This window comes from Centroberyx gerrardi, chromosome 10, assembly GCF_048128805.1.
Source record: "Centroberyx gerrardi isolate f3 chromosome 10, fCenGer3.hap1.cur.20231027, whole genome shotgun sequence".
Taxonomy (NCBI): domain Eukaryota; kingdom Metazoa; phylum Chordata; class Actinopteri; order Beryciformes; family Berycidae; genus Centroberyx; species Centroberyx gerrardi.
In genome coordinates this window covers 26594754-26606335 of record NC_136006.1, presented here as the reverse complement: position 1 = coordinate 26606335, position 11582 = coordinate 26594754, and the positions used below count along the sequence as shown (strand labels likewise).

Below are 11582 nucleotides of genomic sequence, written 5' to 3'. Positions count from 1 at the left end.
CTTATGTGTGTGTGTGTGTGTGTGTGTGTGTGCATGCATGTGTGGGTGAGAAAGAGAGAGAGAGAAAGAGAGAGAAAGAGAGAGCGGGAGAGATGAAAGAATCTCACCTCATTACTGTCTCAGTGGCAACAGGTTACGGACAGAAACAGAAAAACACACACAGACAGTTAAACGCGTGTAATACAGTGTGTGTGTGTGTGTGTGCGTGTGTGTGTGTGTGTGTGTGTGTGTGTGTGTGTGTGTGTGTGTGCGTGTGTGTGTGTGTGTGTGCGTGCGTGTGTGTGTGGATGTGTTGCATGGAGTTAATGATAGACTTAATTGGTGCGAGCGAGTGTCCCTCCCACTGTTCCTTATTCTACATCTGCTAATGGAAAAGCATCAACTCCCTGAGGACAGTAATGAGAGAGGGTGTCAAGATGGTGTTTGATGAACACACACACACACACACACACACACACACAAAACCTACATACAGGCACAAAAAACAACCAAAACACACACATACACAAACAAGCATGCACACACCAAAAACACGCTCACAGGGACAAACACACGTTTGCGCTCCCAGATGTGAAAAAGGCATTCCTCCAGGACTTCTCTCTCTCTCTCTTACACACACACACACACACACACACACACACAAAACTTCCATGCTCATACAGACACACACACTCGTGCACAAACATGCCGCTGCTCAAACACACCAAAACACACTCAAGCGTAGACACACACACACACCTTTGCGCTACGATTTGCAAAAAAAAGGCATTCCCTCAAGGATTTCTCTCTCTCTCTCTCTCTCTCTCTCTCTCTCTCTCTCTCTCACACACACACACACACACACACACACACACACACACGGTCTCATTAGAGGCTGGGTGCTGCGTGCAGCTCTGGCTGAGTCTCTGGGCTTTGAGTCCGTCCCTGACTTGTCTGCCTCTCAGACGGAGGAGGCTTCAGAGGAAAAGCTCAGCTCGCGGCATCTGGAGAAGCGGCTCAGACCGAGAGAGAGAGAGAGAGAGAGAGAGAGAGAGAGAGAGAGAGAGAGAGAGAGAGAGAGAGAGAGAGAGAGAGAGAGAGAGAAAAAAAACATACACGAACTCGCACACAGCGTCCCAATATGAAGCCAACAAATTGTCCCCGGCACCCACCGGAAAACGCCTTCGTCTTCGCCGCACGACACTTCACCCACACCAGCTCCTGTGGCTGGCAGTCGATCAGCGGCAAAAACCGAAGGGGGGGAAAGCGCGACATGTCAAAATTGTTCCCATCTAAAGCGTCATTCTGTCTCTAAAACACCCAATATCTTCCACATTCCCTTCTCACCAGGAATGGATCCATATACAAGATGGAATAAAGACTCTACGGCCCACACACACACACACACACACACACACACACACACATCCTGTGGAGCTGTTGTCAGCCTGGATTTAGAAAATAAGACAGGGCGAGCTTTGCAGCCAGCCAGTGGTTGTCATGTAAGAGAGTGGGTGACTGTTGATTGGAGCTATTTTGATGCTGCTCACATGTTGTTTACATCAGACACCCTCCTGTCATGTCCTGTTCCCAGTGTGTGTGTGTGTGTGTGCGCGTGTGTGCGCGTGTGTTCGACTGTCTCCCTGATGCCCCATCATCCCAAATCAAGCCACAGTCATGCGTGAGATGCGATTTCCTCTAAACAATAGCAGGCCGGCCCGCCTCGCTGACCCTCAACCTCTCAGGCTGCGATAGAATGAGCACACACACAACATCATGAACACATACACCCACTCCTCTGCACAAACACACACACACACACACACTCAGCGACACAACCCTGCACCGCTCAGCCTCTATCAGGCCAGTTGTGACAGTCTCTTCATGTTGTTGCTCATTTAGCTGCCTTGACTTTAACTGGGGCCAACTGCCTGTCAGTGCTGCTGCTCCGGCCCCAACTTGACTATTGGATAGTGGGAAAGACACAAAACTGATACTAATGATTTATCAAGAGAAAGAGGGGAAGTGACTGTGAACGCCCCAGAGCTAACAGAAATGATTGTAATACAGTTGAAATGAGGGACTTGGAGAGTTGGGCTACGTAGTTGATTTCCTGCACATTTTCCTTCACAAGTCTTTAGATGAAGTTGTATTTTTTTTTTTTATTTCGTCTTCTGCACTGCACTTCCCAGAGATCAGCTGTCAATCAAACAGTGTGGGCGGAGCTTGGATTTTCTGTTGGTCCATGGTGGCTATCACTGCTCATGCTAACTACCCAGTTCTTCTTCTGTTTATTCCAAACAAACTGGAAATGTAAAATGCATCACTTCCTCTGCACCAGAGGATTTTTCCCAGGAAAGAGCTACCAGACACCGGGTGTTTAGAACAGCAAATGTAAAATATTTCATGAACTGACTATAGGTTGAATCTCTATTATGTTATATCAATGAGTGATAGTAGCAAATTGGACGTTTATCTATATGAAAATGTTGTGGATTACTATATATTCAATATATTGTAGTACCCTGTTTTAGAACAGGTGTGTGTCATATGCAGCTTGGTGAACCCTTTAATCCAAAGCACCATACATTACCATGGCTGCATACATTTTATTGTATTTTGTGACTGGTTTAAATTGACACAACATAGTTTCAATGTGCAAAAGTCATCATGCAAAATGCTGCACTCCTAATTTTAATCTCAAAATCCTGTATAGCATCCATGGCCACTGTCAAATCATACAGTCAAACAAAAATACTAATCAAGAATCAGAGATGCAATGGTCATTTTCTCATCCACAAGGTTTCAGTTCAAGGGAATTCAAAATTCCCTTTTATATCTTGCATTTAATTTGTTGAAAATTATGGATAAATGTATATAATACATGAATAAAACAATAAACTCTTTTGGATCAAAATCCTGTTTATTGTCCAAGGCAAATAGAACAGGCTCCATCATGACTATAGATAAAAGGGGCAAAACTACATGTACATGAAAATCTATACAAAAACAACATGATACACATTCAATGATTACCCTTCATGGCATCAATTGACATTCACACACACGTCGACTTGACTGCAAACACACACTAAATTGATTTAGTGTATTAATAAGCAACTCAGCATGGTGCTGAGAACAGGTGACTCAGCACAGGTGTCCTTTCACATTTCCAAAAGACTAAAATAAACAGGAAAGGCTAAATGCGGACTTTGCTCTTTTTAATCAATCTGCTTCACACTACAGTTACACGCATTCACACAACATGCAACCACAGATCTGACTGTGAATTCTATAGGCCCAGGATGTCACTGCTGTATAGGGGACTGCGGGGTGCGGCGGTATTGATTGGAAGTCGCAGTGCGTGACATGGAGTGTCAGCGGCGTCGGCCTGGAGGTGGGAGATGGTTACACGCCGTCACTGAGGCTGTGTTCAGGGGGGTTTCCTCTATAGGAGCCGGTGCAGGTCAGGGTGGGAGCGCTCAGCCGTGATCCTCCTGAACAGCCACACGGGCTCATCTGGTACGCAGCCTCACCCTTCACTCACGTTCCTGTGGGGACGGCCTCATAGGACGGATGCACACGGTGGGAGTTTGACCGTATGGCTCAGGTTAGTGGGGGTGTAAGGATACGTTCAGCCATCCAGCTCAAGGTTTGGACGTTTGGAGCAAAATTTGAATGTAGACAATTGTGAGTGAAAGAAACCCCTTTTTATTTATAAGGGAAAAGTGCAAACCATATCCAGGGTGGCTACAGGTTTCCGTAAGTTACATTTAAAACTTTTAAGACTTCTTTAAAGCAATATTCCACTTAGTTTTAACATGGGGGTTATTCAGCACTTGACCGCCATGAAAACCAGAATATAAACTACTCACCAACATTGGATGGAGGTTTGTAGCATTTGGATTTTTACTTCCCATTCATTTGAATGAGGCCATGAAAATAGACTGAAAACTGACATTTAACATGTTCGTGAACATATTCAACATCCTGTTTCAACAGGAAATACATCAAATCAAGGAAGCAAAGATGCCATTTCAAGGGGACCTTAAGATCAATTTCATCCCCAAAGAAGCCTTAAGAGTAAAACAAAAACAGTAAAGTATTCATCTGCTAACCAGGGCTTCTCACTAGAAAAGTAGAGCAAAGAGAAACAACGACTTTTTTAAGGCATATGAAACCAGATTTAAGACTGAAACTCAACATAACTATAAACCAGCAACTGGAGTTTATCACTATGATGTCATTGTACATGGTGCAGCGTGTTGCTAGTGTTACCTGGAGGGCAAGGCTGTCTTACAACACTCGCTAACAGTCCTTGTCTTGTCAGTTGTCTTGTTGCCGTTTTCTTCCTTCACTGGAAAGCCAACATGCTGCCACACAGCAGACTGAGAACCTGACGGAGCGTCCCCACTTTCAGTTTGGCCTGAATCCATCTGCTCTCCTGCTGCGTCGACACAGCAGCGACTTCAGCTGGACTCACTGAGCTAAAACTCTGCTGTTCAGACAATGCAGAGGAGAAAAGACCATTCTGACAGTCATTTCTTAGATATTAGACCGCAGCTGAAATCGCGGACAATCGTCAAAGTTTTGTATCGTCGAAATTTCGTGTCACAAACTTTCACTACATCCCTTTCACTTTCACTACAAATTAGGCTCTCACACATCATGTAGGGGATTTGGCTTCAAATCCCATGTGTTTGGCTTTTTCTTTTTCCTTTGTTGAATGATCAGCTGGGAGGGAAACTTGGATGCTAATGAGTTCATGGAACCTTGTCGTGTGCGCACCCTTAGTCAGATTACAGAATAAAAGTCAGGATTTCCACGGCCGAGGTCCTATTCCACCAATTATCAGGAGTAGCGGGAGAGTAGAGTCTAAAAAGAGCTGACTGGTGTAATGGACTGAAGTGGTCCCAGGAGGGCCAAACCAAAAATCCACCTGTCAGCCGAAGGTGAATTCCTCCTAGCGAGAGGAGTTAATAACGTTACGCTGCAGGCAGGAGCTGTGCCGCTGTACAAACATGTTCATAAAGCCTACCCAGGGAAATTAAGGTTCAGAGGAGTAGTGCGTTATCCCCGCATTCCTTTTATCCTGTATTACCTCTCAAGACAGTGGTTAATGAGATAGGCAGCCAGCTGAAGGGAGCAATGTGTCGGCTCTACGGAGCTGGATCACACGGCACATCAAGCAGCCGAGCGGCAGCGATGAGTCCCCTCCATCATGCACTGATCACATGACCACAGCTACGGGATGGATAGCTTCAGGATATCTGGGTGGATATATGGCCCTACAGGCACAGTATTAGCAAGTATCAGATTGTATTTAGCTAGCAAAATGTACCTCGTCTATATTTCCAAACAACGCTCTTACTTTCGGCTATTGTGTGCATTGTAACTGAACCAGAATAACTTTGTTGGTTGAATCTGACCTGGTTCTTTGCTCTCAGTTCACACTACAACAAACAACGATGGATCATAAAGCTTAGAGAAACCGGAGAGAGCAACAATCAGTTTCTCCATATGGAACGAATATCTGATATGAACTTCAGAACATAGCGAGACGTTACAGTGGGGAGAAAATCAAATCCCTCTCTGCCAGTGGTTGCCGCTTCAGCGCGTCGCCGCTAATTTGCATAAAGTTAACCTCAGCTCAACTTCATCTTGTCGCTCTGGTCGCTGGCATCGCGCCGCTCGCTGCTGCCGCGGCGTCCGCTGCCCCTCGTCGCCAACTGTCAGTGAAAATCAATGGCTGCCGGCCGCTTTTGTAGCTCATGAGGCTTTGTGTGAGCGCACAGTGAGTCTTAAACATCGACAACATTATAAAAACAGTATCCTTTGGTATAAAGCATCACAGTTACCATTTTTTTTTTCAGTTACCTCTCACTGTCATTTGGAGCCACCAACATGTGAAGTAGTACTCATAACACTAATGCTTATTGAAAAATAGGACATAAGTATTTTTTGGATCTATTCAAATAGGCCTGAGCTACTCATTCCATTTTTTTGTGATTCTGTATAACATGCAAACTTGAGCCCACCATATCAGAAACAGTTGGTTCAGTGTGAGGAGAGCGCTGTCATCAATGATTAGCACCAGTATGTAAGTCTAACCCTAACCCTTCCATCCAATTGTCAAGCAAATTTTAAGCAAACACTTGAAATGTGGCAAAAAATAAAAAGCAGAAGTGAAAAAGTTGGCTTCCTGAACATAAAAGGTAACTACTTCAGCAAACACAGCCACAAGAAAAAATTCTTATTGAGCAAGTTGTTATAATATTATTATAATATATTCAGTGTAAATACTCATATTTCATGCTGTCTGAAGATGAAAACAACGAAATGCACTATGTAGCAACTAGTCTACATGGGAGAGACAACATGTGGGAGGCCAGTGGACAGATATTTTGGACAAACATTGCTACATCGTTTAAAAAAAAAAAAAAGAAAAAAAAAGAGCAACAAAACCTTTCCACCACAAACAAGAGTAAATCTTTTTGCGATATTCAGGGACATTCGTTCAAATTCGTTGTTGCTATTTAGTGGTTTAAATATGATACATCATAAACTGCATAAAAATACTTAGATGGAAACCCAGCTAGTGTCTCTCTCAGGGGGAAAGGAGAGCATGGACGGCTTCATATTGGAACGCGTCCGAAGCAAAAACAAACGGATATCCGTTCCTCTGCTCCGCTCTGCTCGGTTACCGTACTGTAGGAGCAGACGGGAAAGCACCGGAGAGATATGGCGTTTTTTCTGTCATATATTCTACCAATTATCAAGATTTACCTGGTCGGTTTGAAGGTGCTGCTGGCTCAGCTGTTTAGCAGACCTTTCAGATTGCCAGGTTTGTTCAACTCTTACTACTAGCTTACACTAGCCGTGATACGTGCCATTCTCTCGTATGCAGAGAACCATACGTCCATTGAAAAACGGACAACTTTACGTGACCTTGCGTATCGGCAGACTTACGTACATTGTAGAACATGTTTTAAGATCTTTTGTGAACGTTTAGGATCCACACTTCAATTCGGCATACATTCAATACACCGAGCAGTACTTATTTCAATAAAAATGAAACTCTTAGAATTGGTTCCCGTGTTCCACCATCTTCATCGTACACCAAAATACAATGTGGTGGGCGGTAGCGAGCAGAACTAGGCAGTTATAAAAGTTGAGATTTTATTTAAATAAAGCGCTATTTGGTGGATCATTTATATGCCGAAATTACCAGAAGACCATAACGATTCCTTAAAATTCTCACGTCGTGTTCTACGAGGCGTGCACGTTTGTTGCTAAGCAAGGCAGCATTATATTGCCATAGTTTTGAATGAAATGTGGGGTTGTGTTCTCTCCACGCGAGACAACGGAACGTTACTTGTTTACAGTGCTTATTTTCAGTCGCCGGTTGTCAGTCACTTGGAGTAAAAGATCGCCGGTGATCTATTACACCCTCTAATATCTTTCTCTCTCTGTTACAAAACATGTAAACACACCAGGTGAAAGGTAGCCATGTGCCATGGAGTGGCCAGAGTATGAAATGCACTTCAACCACTGATAAGGCGAGTCAGAAGTGCGCACCAATTGTGCACTCCGTCCTGCCTGCTCATGATTTTAAACAAGATGCTACCCAAATATCACAGCAAAACTAAGTCTCTATAGGAAACAAAATGCCATAAATTACGATAAGTGACTATGAACTCACTACTGAGTACCACAAACACACTGTAAGCCCACACAGGAATATTATAGTGATTTTTTTTTACTCAGGGTGATGTAGTTGAAGGTAATGACATTTGGATCACAGTAAGGATGAGTTTCAGATAACATAGTTGTTACAAACTAGAGAATGATTTTTTTCCTCGTCTGCCCTTACAGAAAATAATTATACGTAATCCTATAATACATTTTAGAAGGATAGCATATTATACAAATATCACAGCAGAACTATGCATTATATATAATATTATTCAGGGGTTTTATTGGAATATCATCCCATAGGAGATAAAACAAAAAGTCCCATAAAGTCACTATGAACTCACTACTGAGTATCACGGACAAACTACAAGTCCCTATAGGGATTGTAAAGTGATTTTTCATTCAGGTGTAACATTTGAGATCTGTTTTGAGCTGGTACCGAAAGCACTTCTCACGCCTTGAAATAGAGATCTGCCTTTTTTTTTTTTTTTTTTTTTTTTTTTAAGAGGATATAAGCAGCTTCCTAGTTGAATGACATTCTCCCTGCTATCTGTCTGTCCTCTTCTGCCTCTGCCAGTGATGCCCAGACAAGATGGCAAGGTTGCCATAGTGACAGGAGGAGGCAGGGGAATCGGTTATGAGGTGGTCCGCCACATGGCCAGCCTGGGGGCGCATGTTATCATAGGTACAGTATCAAGCACCACACCGTCATCCGTCACGCACACAGGACCGGGAGCAGGAGATGCAAACATTTAACAGGATAGACACACAGTATTAAAGGTATGATAAAGAGGTTTCGCCAAAGGCCTGCTTCCATCTGTTTACATTGCAATGTTCCACCCAAAATAGGCGGCGAGTGTGTCGTCGCTGCCCAACCTGCAGGCTCAGTCAGTTTCCTTCCTCACGAACCCTTTTGCATATTCAGGTCTGTCTTTGTTTACTGTAATTTTCCAGCACAGAACCGCACTTTTATTGTCACGGATTTTAGGGATGTAATGAAGGTTTGTGACATGAAATTTCGCGATACACAAATTGGAATTGGAGTTGGAAACAGCTGCGGTCTAATATCTAAGAAACGACTGTCAGAATGGTCTTTTCTCCTCTGCATTGTCTGAACAGCAGAGTTTTAGCTCAGTGAGTCCAGCTGAAGTCGCTGCTGTGTCGACGCAGCAGGAGAGCAGATGGATTCAGGCCAAACTGAAAGTGGGGACGCTCCGTCAGGTTCTCAGTCTGCTGTGTGGCAGCATGTTGGCTTTCCAGTGAAGGAAGAAAACGGCAACAAGACAACTGACAAGACAAAGACTGTTAGCGAGTGTTGTAAGACAGCCTTGCCCTCCAGGTAACACTAGCAACACGCTGCACCATGTACAATAACATCACCATGAGAAACTCCAGTTGCTGGTTTATAGTTAAATGTTGAGCAGAATGTATCGTTACATCCCTACGTAGTATTGATCAGTTCTATCTACATTTAATGAGACAAACTACATCATATCCATCATATCAGAGGTGGACGGCACTGGCTGGACCATATCTGATTTTTAATTAAATGCCAATATCAGCCCCATATATCAGTCCAATCCTAATTATTAGCTGGCAAGATTTCAAGGAAGAATCCAGTCGGCTTTCCCACCCAGTATAAACCAATCAACAAAAAGCGAGAGGATGTGCTCGCCCATAAACACCACCTCCCTGCAGGGATCAAAAGATAATAATGATAATGATAGTAACTGATGTAGTTGTTCTAGGTGTGACATTTGCCATACGTATGCACACATACACATACACAGTGAACTGTAAAGCTTATTGTCAGTGCTGTCATGTACTGCTGCTCTTGTTAGTCTTGCCCTGAATCAATATTTGCACACTGGAGGTTAGATTTGTGAATGATACATGTATCTGTATGCGTGTCTGACTCACCACAAAGCCACTTTATCCAATGTCTCTCTCTGCCAGGTTAGAGGTTAGATTCCTGCTCAGACCCGCCTTGCTATAGATGCATCTCTCTGTCATACAGTAATGTGTACTGTGTGGGAAAAGCCATGGTTTTGCAGTGACAGGCTGATTTTGAATGCCTCCTCTGTGTATGCCTGCTTAAAGCCTGTAGCTGTCACAGACGCTTAATTAGTATCAGAGGGTCAACAGCGCGTTCAGAAGCCTCCCGACATTCCCGCTGATCCGTCTTAAGGCTTCAGATAACATCAAAACGGTTTGTTTTCATCATGAGGAAATCTGGCGGGAGGTGATGTAAAGGCTTTATGATCTCCACCGGGATAGAAATGCTATTTGTTGTCAAATTGGTCGTTAAACGCGAGGAGCTATGCAGATTTAAAGTACGAGAGGCGTTTGAAAGGCGAAATGGCTGTACTTTATTCTTTGGTTTCTTCAAGTCTTCATGCATAACTGCAACATGATGCCTCCTTTTAAAATTACCCCTCTACTGGCTTGTTGATATGTTCAATTATGGGATTAAGAACTCTTTCATTTTCAAATTGTTTGACCCAACTTTTGATACAAGGACTGACAGTATAGAACAGCTACACATGAGTTTTACGTGTATTTTAAGTGCGTATAAAGAACTATTTGAAGTGTATTAGTTTTACTGGGCGAGGTCCAGTAGTGTAGTATCTGTACGTGCTGTGTATGTAATTCCACAGGACTATTCATACAGTATAAAGGATCTCTGTAATTTCCCTCAAATCTCATCATCCTGTGATATTTAGACCTCTGAAGGGATTTTATTTTATTCCTCAGTGCAAAACAACAGTGGTTTTCTGAAGGGATTCTCTCATTTGAAATGAATGAATGAAACAATGGAAAGTAACACATTTAAAGACGAGATGAAATGAAAAATGCCATTTTAACCCTTTTAGATCACATCCCCGGTCATACTGTACACCTATTTAACAATATATGCCAAAAAAAATACCAAAAATCAATTTCATTGTATTCTTATATCAAAATTCAATCATGTTTTCTTCCTGTAAAACAAAATATGCCGTGTGCTTACGTAAGCATGCCCGTAACTAATTTCAACCAATAATATCATGACATCCACCCATCAATCAATCTTCAACTTTTAGCGCACAGAGCTAAGAGGCTAAGATTCATTAGTTAGCTAGCTAGCGACAGCATGGTACTTCGGTGTGTCTTCGGGTGTTATGACACACCCACTTTTCAACGTTCAAATCAAATTCCTCCCAACGTTATGTCCCGCCTGTCTTTCCTGTTTCACTCGGAAATACGTCACGATACGGAAGTTAGATACTCTCGAAATGCCGTTTCATCTCGACTTTAAAGCTACAATATGCAACTTGTCACCTTGAGGCAGGAAGTGTATTTAGTCCCGCCCTCCTTTCTCTCAGTCGGTCAAGTTCCTGTCCCAAACAGTCACTCATCTTTATGAGCTGTCTACCTTGAAACAGCAAATGCAGGGAATTGGCAATAGAAAAAGCAACCTTGATGTTCACCATGATTTTCAAAGGGTTTTGTTTTTTCCACCATTGTTGCTGTTACTATGACTTCCTGTTCTGTGGCCACTAGTCACAACCCAACTCACTGCTGGCCACGCCCACAGCAAATAGTAAATGCCCCAAAACATCCCACACATCATGGAAAAGCCAGTTTCAGGCAAATGGGGATTTAAGCATTTCCTCACCGGGTCACAGACAGACCCAGACTGATATGACAAGATATGATATATCCTTTTTATTTATGTTCATTTTAATGTCAAAAGTTGCATGTTGTAGCTTTAACGCAGGAAGTGTGATCCTGGCCTGAGGCTGCAGGATGAGAGTAGAAGGCTACACTCTTTTATTTTTCTTCTGTTTTGTCTTATTTCATTAGGGCTTGGTCATGCTGGGTTGTTTTTGGTTTCGGATCCTCTATTCATGTCTGTCCGGTGACGT

At 43.0% G+C, this 11582-nt stretch overlaps 1 protein-coding gene across 1 annotated transcript in view; it reads left to right on the top strand.

Annotated features, from left to right (window-relative positions):
• Positions 1 to 6720: 6720 nt before the first annotated feature.
• Positions 6721 to 11582, top strand: part of LOC139911360 (polyprenol dehydrogenase) — a 31940-nt gene continuing 27078 nt past the window's right edge. The window contains exons 1-2 of the mRNA XM_071898882.2: positions 6721 to 6823; positions 8252 to 8359. Of these exons, the coding sequence (XP_071754983.1) occupies positions 6721 to 6823; positions 8252 to 8359 (211 nt within the window). The remainder of the gene's footprint in view (positions 6824 to 8251; positions 8360 to 11582) is intronic.